Source organism: Mus caroli, unplaced genomic scaffold (assembly GCF_978045245.1).
Source record: "Mus caroli unplaced genomic scaffold, Mus_caroli_1 scaffold_2, whole genome shotgun sequence".
Lineage (NCBI taxonomy): Eukaryota > Metazoa > Chordata > Mammalia > Rodentia > Muridae > Mus > Mus caroli.
Genome location: NW_028227257.1, coordinates 1,192,371 through 1,211,834, shown reverse-complemented (window position 1 = coordinate 1,211,834; position 19,464 = coordinate 1,192,371). Strand labels below are relative to the sequence as shown.

General features: G+C 45.7%; 2 protein-coding genes across 5 annotated transcripts in view; one reads left to right on the top strand and one right to left on the bottom strand.

Annotated features, from left to right (window-relative positions):
* Dido1 (death inducer-obliterator 1) overlaps nt 1-5,625 on the bottom strand; it is a 53,690-nt gene extending 48,065 nt beyond the window's left edge. The window contains exon 1 of the mRNA XM_085831640.1: nt 5,502-5,625. The gene's annotated coding sequence lies outside the window, so the exon portion shown is untranslated. The remainder of the gene's footprint in view (nt 1-5,501) is intronic.
* Nucleotides 5,626-5,761: 136 nt separating this feature from the next.
* On the top strand, nt 5,762-17,047 carry Gid8 (GID complex subunit 8 homolog). Of its 4 annotated transcripts, none has more exons than XM_085831624.1 (5): nt 5,762-5,951; nt 8,829-8,958; nt 10,124-10,320; nt 12,090-12,287; nt 13,059-17,047. In XM_085831624.1, the coding sequence occupies exons 2-5, from the start codon at nt 8,841-8,843 to the stop codon at nt 13,230-13,232; spliced, it is 687 nt and encodes a 228-aa protein (XP_085687750.1). In that variant the 5' UTR covers nt 5,762-5,951; nt 8,829-8,840; the 3' UTR covers nt 13,233-17,047. The 4 variants fall into 4 exon arrangements, with proteins under 4 accessions (XP_085687750.1, XP_085687752.1, XP_085687755.1 ...); XM_085831626.1 differs by lacking the exon at nt 5,762-5,951 and adding an exon at nt 6,022-6,254; XM_085831629.1 differs by lacking the exon at nt 5,762-5,951 and adding an exon at nt 6,022-6,318.
* The last annotated feature ends 2,417 nt before the right edge of the window (nt 17,048-19,464 follow it).

Sequence of the window (19,464 nt, the reverse complement as noted above, 5' to 3'; positions counted from 1 at the left end):
GAACTCCCAAATAAAAAAACAACCAGGGTTTCTCTAGGTAGATCTGACTGTCCTGGAACTTGCTCTGTGAACTAGGCTGACCTCAAACTCAAAGAGATTTGCCTGCCTTTTGTGTCCCAAGTGCTGGGGACACACCACCACAGCCAGGCTCGAGAACTGCTACCCTTTCACAATGGCACAACTTCCAATTCCTGCCTTAGCTTGCAGTACAGTAGTACCTCTGACCATACAGTAGCCTCTCCGCCAACTTTTATGACTTCTCTCCCCCAGGTTTACCTGTTACACACAGGAAGTTTAGCTAGTTAATGAATCCACCAGGCTGACATTTCTGTCAACTTGGCAACTGTCCCAGGTTACAGCCAGTGTGGCTGTCCCAGGACATGCCCACCTATTTTCTACTCTCTTCCATCCTTGATGCCATTGTACACAGGTCATGTACATGTCCTGCCCCACTATCCTGTCTGTTCCATACACATTGTGGAAGCCCTCCTCTAATCAATCTGGATCTACCCCTTCACTCGTCCCAGGAACCTTCCCCTGTGTACCCCAAACTCAAATCGGTTCAAAGCCTAACACAAAAATTGGCTCACAGGGATGGGAAGACAGCTCAGTGGTTAAGAGCATTTGACATTCAAGCAGGGGCAGGCACAAGCGTGGGCCTGTAACCTCAGTGCTGTGGATGGTGGTGACAGCCAGACAGGACTGCTGGAGTATGCTGGCTACTGGCTTAATTTACAGTTTAGTGAGAACTTGTCCTAAAGAAATAAGGCAGAGCAAGAGAACACAGGCCATCTCCTCTGGCCTTTATGCACTCCTGCGTGTATACTCACCCACACAAAGATAAACCACAAATGAGCTGACTTCCCCCTTTGCTAGTGTTCACACCGGGAGAGGAAGAGCCTTGGCACAGTGCACTCATTCATTCCCTAATCAGCAGTCATATAAAGAACTTAACATGCACTGGACACTTTACTAACTGAGATGCCCAATACAGAGAATGTGACTATTCTCTGTGTGTTCATTCATTCATGTGTGTATGTGAAGCAGCACATGTGTACTCAGGCAGGTGTCCTCCTCCACAATCGCTTGTTTTTGAGAATCAAAATCACTGAATCTGGAGCTCACCAGTTCAGAGACGTGGGCTTGCCAGGAAGTCCCAGGGGTCTCGTGTCTGCCTGCCAGCTCTGGGATGACAGAAGCCACAGTACCAGTCTTCTGTACACAGATCAATCTCAGGTCCCTTTGCTTGAGCATTTTACTGACTAAGCCATCTCCACAGCACAGTAAACCTTGTTTTTAGGGGATTCATGATATAAGGCACTGGTAATATGGGGTAGGGTGTTGAAAGTCAAGGAAAATAGCACGTTAGATCTTTATTTCTTTGAGACACCAAGAAACCGTTCTCTCTACATAACCTGGCTGTGTCCTGGAACTCACTGTACAGACCAGGCTGACCCCATCGCCTCTGCCACCAGGCAGGGGTGTGCACGCCTTTAATCCCAGCACTTGGGAGGCAGAGGCAGGCGGATTTCTGAGCTCGAGACTAGCCTGGTCTATAGAGTGAGTTCAGGACAGCTAGGGCTACAGAGAAACCCTGCCTCGGAAAAAAAAAAAAAAAAGATATGCATTACCATGCTTATGTGTGTGGGTACTTTGCCTGGATCTGTATGTATGTGTACCATATGCACGGGCAAGGTGCTCATGAAGGCCAGAAGAGGGAGCCCAATTCCCAAAAACTGGAGTTGCAGGCAGTAACTCCAAGTGAGCTGAGCCTGGGTTCTCCCTTAACAGGAGTGCCCTTAACTACTGAGTCACCTCTCCAGTTCCAAAACTATTTTTCTAACTGTGAGCTGCAATCCTGTATGGGATTCTAGAACTGAAACGGGGGAAGGTCATGAAAAATTTGGCAACAGCTATAGTTTCTAAGCATGTAACAAATCAAAATTAAACACAATTATCCGAGGTGTTTCTAGCAGGGCTCACCCATGGTATACCGATCAACTGCAATCTTGGTTCTTTTTAAATATTTTTTTATTATTTTAAAATTATGTGTAGGTGTCTGTGCACATGTGTTCAGATGCTTGTAGAGTTCAGAAGAGCGCATCAGATCCCTTGAAGCTGGAGTTACAAGTAATTATGCCACCATGTGTTGGGATTGGAGATCAAACTCTTTTTTTTTTTTTTTTTTTTTTTGTGACAGAGTTTCTCTGTATAGCCCTGGCTGTCCTGGAAATCACTTTATAGACCAGGCTGGCCTTGAACTCAGAAATCCGCCTACCTCTGCCTCCGGAGTGCTAGGATCAAACGTGTGCACCACCATGCCCAGCTCGAGATCAAACTCTTTATCAAGAGCTGCAAGTGAAGCAATTTCTCTGGGCTCTGCAGTCTTTGGTTTTGAAAATAAAACAAGCCCATTTTACATGCCAGAAACACCAACAAATGCACCTCAACTATATTTAAGACTCCTGCTTGTTATGAACTCAAGTATTTTTATTGTACAAAGTTTATGAACTTCAAGAAATATAACAGAAGCCAGGCACAGTGGTGTGCACCTTTAATTCCAGCACTTGGGAGGCAGAGGAAGGTAGATTTTTGAGTTCAAGGCTAGTCTGGTCTAAACAAGTGAGACTAATAAAGATCAAGATCAGGGCTGGGATGTAGTCAGTTACCTGGTGGGTTCTTGCCTAGTATGGGCCACACTCTGAGTTCATTCCCCAGCACCACAAGCACTTGGCATTCACTGTGCATAAGCCTGGAATTACACCACAAAGTAGAGCAGGAGACCCTAAACTCACTGTCACTCCTGCCTACACATAAAGGTGCAGCCAGCATACACAAGGGAGACCTTGTCTTTCAAAAAAAATAAATATTCCAGGCTGGACTGGCTCATACCATTTACTCTCCTTTGAGAAATGTTGGAGTTTGGTTCTTAGCATTAATACAGAAGTGAGAGGGCTTGAAACCACTTACAAACTCTGTTCTGAGGGTTCTGACATCCTCTTCTGGTCCCCAGACCCACATTCAAATACACAAAAATAATCATAGAAAAGAATTCAGACTTTTTTTGACAGAGGGTGTCTCTTTGTAGGCTTAGTGGACCTGGAACTATATAGATCAGGTTATCCTTGAACTCAAATACTTAAGACTAAAGTCCTGTGCCACCTCATCTAGCCAAAATTTCTTTTTAAAAAAAGATTTGTCAGGCATGGTGGCACACACCTTTAATCCAGGCAGAGGCGGAGGCAGGAGGATCTCTGTGACTTAAAGGCTAGCTTGGTCTACATAGCAAGTTCCAGGACAGCCAGAGATACATAGCGAGACCCTGTCACAAAACAAAACAAAAAAACCCAAAGATTTATTTTTATTCATGTGTACATAAGTGCCCAAAGGCCAGAGATAGCAGATCTCTAGAAACTGGAGTTACAGGTGGCTGTGAGCTTCCTGACTTCAGTGCTGGAAACTTAAAGCTCTGAGCCATCTTTTCTCCAGCCCCAAGGCTAACACTTAATGTAATGTAAAAATAAGCAAGCATATGCATCCTATTAGAATAAAAATTTGCTTTTGTCCTTAAAGGTAAAATTGTATTTATAGGAGAAGGCCATTATGAAATTATCAGTTAATATTTGATTTGTATTTTATACATCCATATACCCAGAATAGCACGAAAAAAATCCTTATGCTGGGGCTGGAGAGATGGCTCAGGGGTTAAGAGCACTGACTGCTCTTCCAGAGGTCCCAAGTTCAATTCCCAGCAACCACATGGTGGCTCACAACCATGTGTAATGAGATCTGATGTCCTCTTCTGCTGTCTAAAGACAGCTACAGTGTACTCACAAACATAAAATAAACCTTAAAAAAAAATCCTTATGCATAAAGTGGTTGTAGGTGGAAAGTTTAAGAATCCCTAGTTTACAAGATCACTTGAAATGGGCATGGTAGGGCACACAGCCCGGTCTGACCTGGAACGCAGAGATCCACTTGCCTCTAGGTATGTTACCATGAGCAGCCTGTGGGGCACACTACTAACATCCAAGCTACCTACACAGAGAAACATCTGGAAAATTCAAAAAAATAAAAATTATCACCTGAGCAAAAGGAAAAGACAAAACTTGCTTGTATTTAGTGGAACTTCCCAGGGAAGCCCAAGCAGTGGAGGGGAGCATTTCACAGCCCAAAGAGAACAACAGGAGTCCGGGTGACCGAGCAGGAAGGTCAATCAACTGGCAAACAAATGCCTTACATGAAATGAAGGTCAGGGTGTAGGAGAAATAGTACTGGGAGGACATATATGACAATGTCATGCAAGCAGCAAAGATGAGCTCAAAGTCAAGCGGCTGAAGAACCCTCAACAGGAACTAGTTTGTAGAAAAGACTAGGGCACTAGCAGACTGCTCATCCATCATCAACAGAGGCATTAACAGTCTGAGTTAACCCTCTTCTTCTCTCCTTATAATACCGGCCTCTTCCCTTGCACAAGTTTGAGTTGATATCCAACTTTACCCAGAGTTAAAGTAATCGCTACAAAGTTTGTCAGTACCAACCTGAATAGCTTCGGGTAGAGCTATGGAGTTAAGAGACTTATCACATACAGCCACTGTGGTCATTGTGTCTGACAGATCTGCTAAACTGGCCTTATTTTCAGTGGCTCAATGAGAAGTTGCTTTCCCTGGACAGTTCATCTTTAAACAAGCACACCCAACCATCTCAGCGCCGACGGCCCAACATTCCTCCCAGAAGCATTCCAGAATTTCTTTACATTACAATGACTGAATTTGCATTCTCCTCCGGTAGACAATGAACACATAAATATGCAAATACCCATTTAACCGTTCCAATCCCGCAGTGTTAGAGAACCTCCAACTACCCCCACCCATCCCTTACTGGGATATCTAAGAACCCATCACAAGGCATTGAGTAAACAGGATTCAGGGGTGGGAAGAATAGGGGGTCCGTTCTCCCGCGGCAGGAATCCCCTCCGCCGAAGTTCAGAGCTGGGTCCACACCATACGCCGCTAAGAAAAAGGACATTCACTGTGAGCGCCCAGAAGTAGAGAGTACCCTCGGCGGAGGGGTCCCCACTGTGAGCACTTCTAAAGCATGGATCCGCTCTGCCTGGATGATTGCCTTAGAAGTAGGGATTAACTTCGTGCATGAACCCCAGCACTAGGGAGTCCAGCACTAGGGAGTCACCTTTTTGAGTGCCCAGAAACGAGGGAACAAGAGCCTCCGCAGTCCGCTCTCCAGAGTGGCCACAAGGATCGCTCTAGGCAGGGCCGTTCTGACACTATCAGGCCTCGATTACAACGTTCCCGGAATAAATCCTAGGAGCTCGCTCACATCCGGAGGCCTTGTCTTTGGGACTAGAGCCTGGCGGACTACAAGCCGGGGAATGCCCTCCTCATCTCGCGCACTCCCGTGTTCACACACACCGATTCCTCGCCCCACCCCCACGTCACACACACATACACAGACACACACAAAAACAAGAAAAGAGCTGGGACCTTCGCTTCGAACTCAGTCTACACGTCTCCATCCCCGCGCTAGCACTCAGTACGCGAATGCCCCCGCAGCAGCCATCTTGCGCAAAAGCGATACGAGCCTTTTGACTCTCGCGCCAACCCGTAGAGCCAGGGCCCTGCCGAAGAGTTCTGCGCAAAAACGGAAGTCGAACCCTGGTTTCCGGCGACCGCCCGGCCGGCCGATTCGGGAGAGGATTCCATTGGTTGCCAGTTCGCATCTCGAGATCTTACGATCTCGCGAGAGGTGTCTGAGGGGCCGACGCCGGAGTAGCTACCTCCGCTCCGCGCCCCGCCCCCGCCGCCGCCGCCGCCGCCGCCGCCTCCGCCTCCGCCTCCTCTATCTCCCGCCGTCTCTGCCGCCCCTCCCCGGCCCCGGGAGCGGCCGCGGAGCCGCCACCCAGACACTGTCGCACGGGAGGCGGGATCCGCACGGTAAGATGGCCGCAGCGGGCCCTGAAGGCCGTGCGGAGCGTCTCCGCGGGGCTCCGGGGTGGGCCGAGGCGCGGAGGTCAGAGGTCGGGGATCTGTGCCCGCCAGGCTGCCCTGCCCAGGGTATCCGAAGCCCGAGGCAAGAGCGGGGATCCGGGCGGTCAGTTCTGCCCTCCACGGCCGGGCCCCGGAGCGGGAGGTCTGGAGGCCGCGCTGTTAGTCCGGGTGCTGCCGGGACCGGAATAGTTACTGCAAATGTTCGCACGTCTCTGCCATTAAAGGCGCGGTGAAGGGGACAGCGGAAAGGTGAAGACGCAGCTACTGCGCTTAAAGTCATCCTCGGGGCTTAGGCTGCATCTCCGGCGACTGGGTAACCGCTGAATTTTGGGACCACTGAGTCCTACAGAAACACTGCCCCCGTCTCTGTCCTTAGCCTTGCTTGATAGCCTTTTCCGGCGCCGAGTGGAAATCGAGAGGCAAGGACCTTCTTGGGGAACATTTTCCCACACTGATCTTTACCTTACTTCTGAATAAAAGTCGAATCGGTGAATTCTGCTGTCATCCTGTGGCATGGAGCGGCATCAACCCGGTTTAGTTTCACTTCCCGCCTCCTCCATACTACTACTACCTTTTGGGCTGCTGGGATCTTCAAATCCGCCAGAACTAGAAATCCTGGCATGCCCCAAATTCGAAGTCTCTCTAACATTCACTGCGCAAATGGGCTTTTAAAATGTTTTTTTTAAACTTAATATCTTTTTAAAAGACTCTTGTTTAAATATCTTTCCCACAGTATGTGTATATGCGTGTTTCCCAAATTACTGTTTCTAGCGTGGGTCCCCATGACCTGTAATCCAGAGGACTACCACACCTAACTGCCAGAGTCCTCTGCACCAGACTTGCCCTGCTCCTCCAACCTGTTTTACTTGCATCTCTCCCACGTTGCCGTGCTCTCATTTCTAAGGTCTGACACTTGACATGGCAGTCTGTCCGTGCTTCTTTCTTTTCTCTTGTCCCTTCATATTCAGTCCAGCAACAGCTGCCATTAATTTGGAGGTCAAAGCTTGATCTTGGCTTCTCTTCTGATGCCCAGTATACCAGCAGTAGGATATCTCTTTGTTGGACTGCTTAGCTCTTTCCATCCAGTATGCATTCCATTGTCAAACCAGAAACCAGAGCCACCTTTCAATTTTATGACATAGTAAAAACAAATTAGCTTGTCCTTTGGCGTGCACAAAGTAATATCCGTGAAGTGTATGTTACTGACTGAGTGAAAATGATCCAGCCCATACTCCTAGAGCTACCCTAACTGCCCCCCAAGCCCCATCCCCACCCCCCCGCTGACACGCCCTGTGGACTACCTACCATCCTGCCTTACCCCCTCATAAAAGAATCTCTGTGTGAAGGTCGGGTGTGGTGGCACAAGGCTTTAATCCCAGCACTTGGGAGGCAGAAGCAGGTGAATTTCTGAGTTTGAGACCAGCCTGGTCCACAGAGTGAGTTCCAGGACAGCCAAGTCTACACAGAGAAACCCTGTCACGGGAAAAAAAAAAAAAAAAGAATCCCTGTATGATTCCATGTCTTTGCTTAAGATCACAATATTTTGTGCTAAAAACATGCCATGTAGTTGTTTCATATCTGATTTTGCAAAACTCATGTCACTTGTACTTCTCTTTTAATTTGTTCTATTTTTCCCATTCAGTGTTGTTTTATTAAAGTGATATGCAGCCATATTCCCTTCTAAAACCTAAATACTTTGAATGTAAAACGTTCTTTATTTTTATTTATTTTTGAGGCAGAATCTCACCATATCACTCTGACTGGGCCAGAGTTCTGTCTGTGGATCAACTTGCTTCTTCCTCACAAGTGCTGGGATTAAAGTCATGGCCAACACATCCAGTCAGAACAGTCTTTTTGAACCCATTTGTTGACTTGATAACATGTTTTAGCTTCCTTTACACCGAGTGTGAATACGCATGTTTGATATGCATGCTTATCATATGCGTGCTTGTACCAACATCTGTCTCTAGAGAGGCTATCAAGCCAGAACTTGTGCCCTATGATCTGTGTGAAAAACTACAGCCTTATCTTCAGCACACTCACACCCAAGGGTTTGAATGTGGCGTTTGTATATCGAAGCTCCTTTATTCAGGCTCCTGTTGAGTGAACCTCTTAGGGAGTGGTGTCCACATTTTGCCGTCTTACGCAGGCTCATCAGTGAACTGCACTTTCTTTGGTGCCAGCTGGAACCATCTAGGATGTAGGAGTAACCGAAGGAGGAAGGAGGCTTGTGCCACCTTATCAGTTTTCCCACAGAGGAGTTAAAGACTCCACCCTTGACTAACACTTGACTTCCTTTTGATTGCTATTTGATTGCTGTGTCCTTTTTAACACCCTAACATCATGTCTAGTGTATAACTCTATAGTGATTCCCCTTTATACTTTTAGCTTCAAACCTAATCCCCTCCTTCATAGTGTGATGTCTTGGTCTCTTCATTCTAGGACTTCTTATTCTATTTCACTAACCATATTTCCCACCTTTGACCTTGATGCTACCCAGATGTGTAACTGTCTGAGGCCTTTTTTGTTTGTCAGTTTCAAGATTGAAAGCATCCTAATTTTTTTTTTTTTTTTTTTTTTTTTTTTTGGAGACAGGGTTTCTCTGTATAGCTCTGGCTGTCCTGGAACTCACTCTGTAGACCAGGCTGACTTCGAACTCAGAAATCCGCCTGCCTCTGCCTCCCAAGTACTGAGATTAAAGGCATGTGCCACCACTGTCCGGTCCCTCCTACTCTTAAACTTACTATATTGTTGTGTTTATTTTTTGAAATGATTAAACTGGACATAGAATTTTTCCCTAACCATTGTATCGTTTTCCTGTAGAAATAAATCATAATGAGTTATGCAGAAAAGCCGGATGAAATAACCAAAGATGAATGGATGGAAAAGCTCAATAACTTGCATGTGCAACGAGCAGACATGAACCGACTCATCATGAACTACCTAGTCACAGGTAAAGGCTGGCTGTGAGGGGGGGCACCAATTGAGCATAGCTCTCCCTTTTCACACTAGTGGCCCTTTACTCCTGGAGTGTAAGGATAAAATAGGTTGTACTGAAAATTCATAAAAACACTATGTTAACTTTGATATTTGTAAATCAAACTGACATGTTAAGGATGGCCTTTTGTAACCCAAAGTGATGTAGGCCACACTCATAATCCCAGCACTTGGGAAGCTAAGGCAGGATTGTGATTCAAGGCCAGTAATGTGAGACTTTTTCTCAACTTCCCTAACCCCTAAAAAATATACATATTTTTCCTATCAATAAAATAATTGTTCCAGGTCTTTGAGAACTAAACATCTATTTTTGGCTTTGACAATTTTACAGTTAAACCTTCATGATCATTATTGGTGTTCTTACTCAGAGGGCAGAGCAGGTTGTTATGAATTCTAGGCCAGCCTGTCTGTCTCAAAACTTTAAAAAAAAAATGTTTTGGAGTATATTTAAAGTCCAAATAAATGATATCTTCTGGCCAGTTTGGAAAAAATATTGTGACCTGTTTCTAGATTGCACAACTGAAAATATGGAAGGGAAGGAAAATGACTGGGAGTAAGCAGAAGAAAACAGCACTTGACGCTCCTGCTGGAGGAGGAGGTTCACTGATTACTGGGGTGAAGGAATCAGTTCTCCTACCCGGTTCTCAAAAGGCACACAGTGAGAAGTCTCCCATTACACTCTATCCTCCTGCACATCTCCAGTTATGTTCTACTAAATTTCTTAGAAAGTGGATGCAGGAATCTTGGCCTGTGGTTTTACCAGACTCCTGTGGATGAGGTGGCGCCAGAGCAAGCAGCCCTGTGAAGATGCAGCAAGGTGTCTCTGCCTCCCCTGCAATTGCCTCTGTTGCTCTGGCATCCTGACCTGTAATCCCTGCCTTGATGATGTCACAGCACACAATGGGCTAGCAGTCTATGACCTTCAGGTTGATAGGCTAAGCCTTTTGTACAGCTGCAAAGAAATGACAGCCTTGACTGTTAATCACAAAAATAGTAAAAACCAAGTCCCTAAGAAACTGTGGTTTATATGTAGGATCACTTTTGATGGTTGGGCTCTTTAGAAGTACAAAGCTTTAATTCCTAGTTATCTTTCCTATCAGTGAAGATAGTTTTCTTTTCAGAGGGCTTTAAGGAAGCAGCAGAGAAATTTCGGATGGAGTCTGGGATCGAACCAAGTGTGGACCTAGAAACACTTGATGAGCGAATCAAGATTCGGGAGATGATTCTGAAGGGTCAGATCCAGGAGGCCATCGCCTTGATCAACAGCCTCCACCCAGAGCTCCTAGACACAAACCGGTATCTTTACTTCCACCTTCAGGTGAGTTTCAGCAGTCTGCTGTGGCTGCTAGACAGACAAATTAAGCTTGTTTGCAGTGGCTCAGAAAGAAATCGGCCATTGTGTGTTAATTGAATGTTGCTTAGTGTTGGGAAGGAGACAGGCTTTGAGCTAGCTGCTGCTTTATGTACTATTGCAACTAGTTACTTTTTAAAGGGGGGTGTGTACTGGTAATAAGAACACATGCTCCACCATGTTCATAGCAGCCTTATTTATAATAGCCAGAAGCTGGAAAGAACCCAGATGTCCCTCAACAGAAGAATGGATACAGAAAATGTGGTACATTTACACAATGGAGTACTACTCAGCAGTTAAAAACAATGAATTTATGAAATTTTTGGACAAATGGATGTATCTGGAGGATATCATCCTTAGTGAGGTAACCCAATCACAAAAGAAGTCATTAGATATGCACTCACTGATAAGTGGATATTAGCCCAGAAACATAGAACACCCAAGATACAATTTGCAAAACACAAGAAAATCAAGAAGAGGGAAAACCAATGTGTGGATACTTCATTCCTCCTTAGAACAGGGAACAAAATACCCATGAAAGGAGTTACAGAGACAAAGTTTGGAGCTAAGACAAAAGAATGGACTATCCAGAGACTGCCCCACCCAGGGATCCATCCCATAATCAGACACCAAACCCAGACACTATTGCATATGCCAGCAAGATTTTGCTGAAGAGACCCTGTTATAGCTGTATGAGGCTATGCCAGTGCCTGGCAAATACAGAAGTGGATGCCCACAGTCATCTATAAGATGGAACATGGGGCCCCCAATGGAGAAGCTAGAGAAAACACCCAAAGAGCTGAAAGGGGTCTGCAACCCTATAGGTGGAACAATATGAACTAACCAGTACCCCCAGAGCTCCTATCTCTAGCTGCATATGTAGCAGAAGATGGCCTAGTCGGCCATCACTGGGAAGAGAGGCCCCTTGGTATTGCAAACTTTATATGCCCCAGTACAGGGGAATGCCAGGGCCAAGAAGCAGGAGTGGGTGGGTAGGGGAGCAGGGCGGGGGAGGGTATAGGGAACTTTCAGGATAGCATTTGAAATGTATATAAAGAAAATATCTAATAATCAATAAATAAATGGATAATAAAAACTATACTTTTATCAAGGAAAAAAATAAAGGGTTGTGTGTGTCTGTGTGTGTGTGTGAGAGAGAGAGAGACAATATGAATGAATAGTGTGCATATGGAAATAAGAGGCATTCCTTGGGAGTCCATTCTTTCTGCCCTTACATGGGCTCTGGGCATACATGTACAACGAACACTTTCACTGTGGCAGTCTCACCAATCTCTCCTTTTGCTTTTAAAATGGAAATGTGCCAGGCGTGGTGGCACACGCCTTTAATCCCAGCACTCGGAAGGCAGAGGCAGGTGGATTTCTGAGTTCGAGGACAGCCAGGGCTACACAGAGAAACCCTGTCTTGGGGAGAAAAAAAAAATGGAAATGCATCTTGGAGATGCTAAGAAAGTTTCTTTTGAGATGCCTTTCTTATTTTCTTTTAGGGTGGTGGGGTGGAGCCCAGGGCCTTGCCTAGATGCTAAACAAGTACTTTAACATTATTAGTTAGACACTCAATCCACACATAAGATATACTTTTGATTGGAGCCAAGTGTTTATGGTTATTCATCTAAGTGTATGCCAGCCAAACTTGGTTGTCTTTGCTGTTGACCATACTGGGTTCCACCTACTGGGTGTACAGGCTGGCTAATCTTGTTTGTCTTTGTTTTGACTAGCAACAACACTTGATTGAGCTTATCCGTCAGCGTGAGACAGAAGCAGCATTGGAGTTTGCCCAGACGCAACTGGCAGAGCAGGGTGAGGAAAGCCGAGAATGCCTCACAGAGATGGAGCGCACACTGGCCTTGCTGGCCTTCGATAGCCCTGAGGAGTCGCCCTTTGGAGACCTCCTCCACATGATGCAGAGGCAAAAGGTAAAGGGCCAGTAAGGGAAGAACAGAGTGCTTGGACACTCAGAGGACTTGGGAAAAGATGGTACTGTGCTGCTTGTGTTGGGGCCAGGATACTCCAGTAGAGCACTGGCAGCTCCACTGATCGTCCCCTTTTACCTTGTGAGAGGAAGAACAGCGCCATTGTGACTGTTAGTGTCTAAAACCCTTTGCCACTTTTTCTGCTCTTAACCTTTTTCCTATCAGTTTAGAGACAGGTATCTGAAGTATTTTCAGCGTAAAATCGGTATAGTCTCCTGAAACGTTTTCTTTTTCCTTCCACATGCTACAAGCATGATAGTTCATTGCTTCCTAAGACCCATGTCTTCCTTTCCCCCTATGTTGGATCCCTTGAAAATCTTGTTGAGGTGTCTCTTTAAGGCTTGTCTGCAGGGTCTCATATAAGCATTGTGAAGCTCCTCTCTGTCAGAGTCCTCACAGAACTGTTCAGAGGGGGTCAGGGTTCTTAGCCGCCCTAAGTGTCAGTCATTTAGTGCCCTTGGAGTGGCTTTTAGTTACTTGTTTCATTTGTTTTTAAGTGAGTAACAAGCTTCTTGGGTGAGAACAGTATCTAGATGAGCTGGACTATATAGCTTAGGGATAGAGTGCTTGCCTAACCTGCTTAAGAACCTGGGGTCTCGCCCTAGCACTGGGGGGAAAAAAAGATGTCTTAAGCATATTGTCAGGCTTGCTGGTAGTGTGTGTGTATGGGGGCGGGGGGGGGGGGCATCTCTATTAGATGTGTTTCTTTTCTAGGTATGGAGTGAAGTTAACCAGGCTGTTCTGGATTATGAGAATCGAGAGTCCACACCCAAGCTGGCAAAATTACTGAAACTGCTACTTTGGGCTCAGAATGAGCTAGACCAGAAGAAAGTAAAATATCCCAAAATGACAGACCTCAGCAAAGGTGTGATTGAGGAACCCAAGTAGAGCCTGTGCATGGACCCAACACTGTCAATAGGCACAGGACTCTTCCTCCTCCGGCTGTGACTGGCAGATTGTCACCGCAGTAGAGAACCTTTCCCCCGTACTTTTCTTTGGCCCCATTGTTTAAAAGGGGAAAAGGGCCTTTTTAAACCCTGGCAAGCCCATGATGGAAGACACCACCTCTGCCATGCCCTGTATCCCGAGAGCTGCACACACTGCTTCCAGATTGCTGGTTCCAGAAGATGTAATTTGCCACTGTGTGCTGCACGGCTAGGGAGTGTCCTCTCAGCTGACGGCCTCACCCAGGACAGACAGACAGACATGAACATTACTGATGTGCTTTTCCGACCTGCTATGTGCAGGCAGGCAGGGGTTATCTTCCTGGGTCTCACAGACCTTCATGGTTTTCCTTACCCCTTCTTTTCTTTTTCTTCCTCATTTTGTTCCTTCATAGGAAAAAAATGTATAAATTTGTAAATCTTAATTCAAAGATAACTTTTGTGTGGGTATTGAGTTTGGATCGGTTTTTTGTCTTGGTGTGGGCTGTGTGGTGCTTGGGAGGGGATGTGTGTGAGAGAGGTGAGGCTGTGGTGGTTTTTATTTTTTAAAATATATTTTTGGTGCTGTATGTGATGAGAGACTCATTCATAGTGGATCAATGAATAATCTCTTGTAGGTAACTTTATTTGAAAATAAAGATTTCCTTTTACTTCCAGAATAACCACAATGGCTTCTAAAAAGTTCTCATCTCACACAGCCCTTGTTTTGGGTGTCCTTTACCTGGCACAGGGGTAGCACCTTAACTCACAGCTTTGGAAGACTAATTTCCATGTGCCTAGGGAATGCCCTGCGTAATAAATAGCAAAGCAGCCTGGTGTTGATGGGATGACCGGGTGGTCTCAGGCATTACCCAGCTGGATGTTCATGCTAGCCAGATTGAACTTAAGTCATTTCTTATCTCTTCCTTCAGTGTCAGCAGTGCTGTGTGTCCTGCTTCTCATCAGCTATTTTTTACCTGCTCAGTGGAAGGCAAAAAAGACATTACCTGTAGGGTATGGTATGCATATGTAGGTCGGTGCTCTGAGTGATGAGTGTATACATGTATTGTGCCTGACACCGGTGTTTGATTTTTGGCAGTGGTCCAGGCCTGATGGGGTCAGTGCTAAAGGCTGGGGTGGGGGTGCGCAAACCTGCAGAGCCCTCAGCCCACATCCATGGATGTGGATGGTGAAGATGATGTGGGTACTGTCCCTTGGTGGAAGTTCCTGCCTGTCTGACACTAGAGCCAGGAGTTCTGGTACTGGCCACTAAGAAACACTGTTCTTAGTAATTACTGAATTGGGATTGTTTCCCTTGTTCTTTTTTTTTTTTTTTTTTTTTTTTTTTTTGGTTTTGGTTTTGGTTTTCCAAGACAGGGTTTCTCTGTATAGCCCTGGCTGTCCTGGAACTCACTCTGTAGACCAGGCTGGCCTCGAACTCAGAAATCCACCTGCCTCTGCCTCCCGAATGCTGGGATTAAAGGCGTGCGCCACCACACCCAGTTGTTTCCATTGTTTTTTTTTTTTTTTTTTTTTTTTTTAAAGATTTATTTATTTATTATATGTAAGTACACTGTAGCTGTCTTCAGACACTCCAGAGGAGGGCGCCAGATCTCGTTACGGATGGTTGTGAGCCACCATGTGGTTGCTGGGATTTGAACTCTGGACCTTCGGAAGAGCAGTCGGGTGCTCTTACCCACTGAGCCATCTCACCAGCCCCGTTTCCATTGTTCTTGATCAATATTGACTAGCTAGGTCAGACTACATTTATTCAAAAGTTTGCTGGCACCTGAGCTGCTCAGATAACACAGCTGACCAGCTGTCTCTATCTTGTTCCCTACTTCAGTATTGTTCATTGGTATCTGTTTTTTACCCACAGGATTCTGTTCTTGTTGGGATGGAATGAAGTGTCTTCCAGCTCTCTGCTTCTACTGCAGAGGGCAGGTACTTTGGCAGTATTTGCCTTAGGATCACATTAGTGAAAGACTCAAGGATGAAGTTGTTGCTGTCATTATGACCCTGCACTGCTCTTCTGGTCTGTGAGTAAGGAGTGAGCAGAGCTTTCCTTACCTCCTTGGACAGGTGGCTTTTCAACATCATTGTGAGATGTAACCTCCCATCTGGCGTAAGGATAAGAATAAGGTAGAAAAAAAAAAAAAGAATAAGGTAGAGGAGTTTCAGGAGAGACGGGCCTTTGGTTAAGAAGACATGACGAATAATCAAGTCAGGTATCCCCCAAATTCCTGTCACTTCAGTTCCAAGGAATCTGATTTCCAATTTGGCCTCCACATACACATAGGCAGGCAGGCACAAGAACACACACACACACATCTTTTTTTAAGACAGAGGGAAAGGAAGTTTTAATTTTCAGGTAGTTAATAGATTAAATGAAGCAGAAGTTGGGAAGGAGTATCAAAGATTAAGTGTTTGTTTTTAAAGCACCATATAAAGCCAGGCATGGTGGCTCCTGCCTGCAATTACAGCATTTACAAGGCTGAGGAAGGGTTTTTCCAGTCCAGCCAAGGCTATATTATACATAAGAGCTTTTCTTATATGAAAAAGTACCAGATAGCTAGCATATTTGTATCTTTTGTTAATATATATATATATGATTACTTACATAGCTAATCACTTTGACATGTTCTTAAAATTAGAGGGCATGAGATGTATAGTAATGGAGGTTCTCTCTGTAGGGATTATCCACAAATACACAGGAGGCTTGTTGCATGCATAAAATGTTCAGTGGCTGTAAGACAAGAAGTTGACAATTTACCAACATTTCAGTCAGTAGCTTAGCCGATGCCACAGACACCAGTAACTCTGGGGAACGTCAGATAGAACTGCCTGCTTATCCATGGTCTCTTAGTGCCTAGAAACCCCCTCCAAGGATTTACATGTAGACTTTTCCTGTTACAGCAGACCAAGTAGCTTTATTTCTATTTGCACCTTTTGATGGAAAGTGCCTTGAAATAAATGAGACAAGAATATTCTGGTACTCTGCTCCAACATCATACGTAGAGCTGTGCAAGGAAAAACCAAGTTTGAAATTTTCTAAAGCGTGGTAATTATTGCACACTAAAGATGAGAATTTGTTTTGTCTCTTGAATTATGATTTGGGTTTGGCATTTGAGACCCCCTCCTTGCCCCCATAGTGTATGTAGTTGAAGACTTTGTATAGTGACTTTGAGGTGGGGCCTGTAGACCTGAGGTGGGCAGTATGTCATCTTTGTTTTCTTTTGTGCTATTAGTTTTGAAGAGGAGAAACCAGGAGAATCCTTCCAGAGGGATTCTTAGATGTTCCATGATAATGACACTGATGTGATCAAGAGAAAGAAGTGGGATTCCCTTCCAGGTTGTTGCTCTCCAGTCTCAGAACAATCAAAAGACCAAATTCCAAATGTCAGGTTAACAGAACAGTGTGTCTACACCCCTGCATTTCAGCATGCTGAATTGTGTGCAGGGGACACCATGCAGGTGTACAGACTGTTCACCAGCCTTCGCTCACTGCTGCTTTGTTGACATGTCTTGTTCTGACACCATGCATATTTTTTGTTTCACAAACATTGCTTTTTTCAGATTCTAAGTAAGCCGCCTTGCCAGCAGGGGATGCAGAGTCTGTATAAACCTCTAGCTCGCAGGAGTACTCATGTGTACACGAAATTGTAATTCTTCGTTCGGGGGTATTTGTATCCCTGCCACATATCATCTGAGTACAGGTCGGGTAGCTTCTGGGTGCCTGCTGTGAATTTGTTAGTAAAAGTTTTTATGTTTTTCCCAGAATGGTTGTCTGAAAGCTCTTTTCCCGCTCCTTCCCTAAAGAGGTACCACAAAAGAGAATTACTGACCAGCTTCTTAGTATATTGGAGCTGGAAGAGTGGGAAGGTGTAACTGTGTGTTGTTGACTTTGCTCTGTTCCCACACCAGCAGTGCCACAGTATAGAGCCAGTCCACACAGCTGACAGCTGCAGCCATCCTGGGCCCCAGGATGTGATGACTGTGGGGGCCCTGCACAGTACGCAGCAGTGTGCAAAGTATGCAGCAGCTCCCACGCTGGACATCTCCATTGCCATTTTCTCAGTGAGGTCTGAAGGAAATACAGTGAGACGAACCCTCCCAGGAAGCCAAGCAGCACACTCAGGGAGTGTCATGCACTATGTGGTGGGTCATGACTGTACATAGGTAGGGCCTTGTCATCCCTGAGCCCCGTGGCAGTGCCATGACATGGCATTCTTCACCATCACTCACTCTTCCCTCACACTTGCAGTGGGTAATGCTAAACGTTCCAGTAGTAGAGACCTCTGCTGTGAGCTCTTGCATGTTGAGTCTGAGAGGCTTGAGGTGCCATCTGCCTATCATAAATGGGTTCCCTCAATTTTGGAATGCCATCCCGACTTGAGACTTATATTTACATGAAAAAAAAAAAAAAAGAATTTGATTGCCCCATGTTACTTCCCATTGCAGACTCTAACGCACGTCTATGCACTGGGTGATGTGCCCTGAGATAGTCTGTTCCAGAAGCCAAGAATGGCTATAGTGGTATTTAAGGCCTGGACAGTAAACCCATTGATGGGGTTACATATGAATCTGGTGGACTGGTGGGGCAGGAATGTGTGGTGCCATGGCAGGTATGACTATAGTAGTCTGCTGTGTCTGCAGCTCATTCATGCCCCCTACATCTATGTCAGATTACGGTCCAGTATGACACTAACAGAAGAAAACTGCAGAACTGCTTGTGCCCAACGGTAACCATGAGATGTGACTACTGGGTGCTTCCTGTCTGTGATTTTTGTTTATTTACCTGTAGGCATGTTCTTCCTGAATGTATATCCATGTTTCCTATGTGTGCCTGGCACCCACAAAGGTCAAGAGGGGGCATCAGATCCCTTGGAACTTGAATTATGGAGAAATCAAACGCCTCTGTAAGAACGAGGGCTCTTTTTTGGGGGGTGGGGGGGGCAGGGTTTCTCTGTGTAGCCCTGGCTGTCCTGGAACTCACTTTGTAGACCAGGCTGGCCTCGAACTCAGAAATCCACCTGCCTCTGCCTCCCTAGTGCTGGGATTAAAGGCGTGTGCCACCACGCCTGGCAAGAATGAGGGCTCTTAATCAGCTCCTCACGTGTGACTGTTCAAGGAAGTACCTTCTTACAGGTCCTGATAAACGTTCTCTTGCCTGGCCTTTCTGAAAATCTGGTGGAGACTCTGGATTGGGAGATTTTTGGAAGGTGGCTACTACAGTGTAGTTGCTTATCCTTCATGTGACTGATCATCTCTTGAATCTACTCTGCCATGCATGACTGCCAGTCTCCTGAGGTGGGACCTGCAGTGCCTGGAAGTCAGTCTCTAAATGGCTCTGACTTCCCCCTTCCTATAGACACATCTCACCCATGTGCATGCATACACAGGAATTATCCTTCTTGTAGGTCAGATGCCTGACAACCCCTCCAACATGGTTCTCAAAAGTAAAACAGGCTATCCTGTCACCCAGAACTCTGGTATAGCAAGTGAGGGATACTGCTGGCTGAGGGTGACAGTGTTTCTCAGCATTTGGGGTGTTTACAAGGTTCAGCTGATGGCACCAGCATCCAAAAAAGAAAAAAAAGAATGAACTGTTCCAGAGCCCCAGGGATTGTTTTGTGAATAAAACCTGGCCATACAGGAGCATCTTCGGTCATCGTGAGGTCCACTCTCTGGCTTCCTGTGGACTCAGACATGGCTACTTGAACTCTTCTCTACAGTGTACACATTTAGCTTAGAAGGTGGATGCAAATGATGTTCAGTACAGAAATCTCTCTTCTTTTTAGCCCAGTCTGGCCCTAACTGCTACAGACATCCAACACTACATCTGGGCTCCTCAAGTCTTACTTCTTAGAGTTGCTTGTCAGTAACAGTGGAGTAAAATCTAGTTATTCAGTTTGAGCAGTCAGGATGACTATAAGCAAGTGAGTCAGTCAGCACAAGAAAGTGGCCCCTCTGCCAGACGTTGCCTGTGTAATGTTTCCACATCAAATTTTCCATCTTGAAGTGCAAAGATGGTTTTGTCAGTTGGGTGTGGGGCAGCTCACAAGTATCAACTAGAAGCCTAGAGAATGTCTACCCCAGCTACTGCCAACAGCTGGTGATGGTCACCTCCCAACCATATGTGATCCTCTTTCAGGCAACTGTGGCTGTGCCCATCCCTTCTGCTTTAGTGACTGGGA

Coding starts and splice junctions, on each gene's coding strand:
- Gid8 (XM_085831624.1), top strand. CDS start 8,841: ATGAGTTATGCAGAAAAGCCGGATGAAATAACCAAAGATGAATGGATG. Junction 8,959..10,123: donor CATGAACTACCTAGTCACAG/GTAAAGGCTGGC, acceptor TTTTCTTTTCAG/AGGGCTTTAAGGAAGCAGCA. Junction 10,321..12,089: donor ATCTTTACTTCCACCTTCAG/GTGAGTTTCAGC, acceptor TGTTTTGACTAG/CAACAACACTTGATTGAGCT.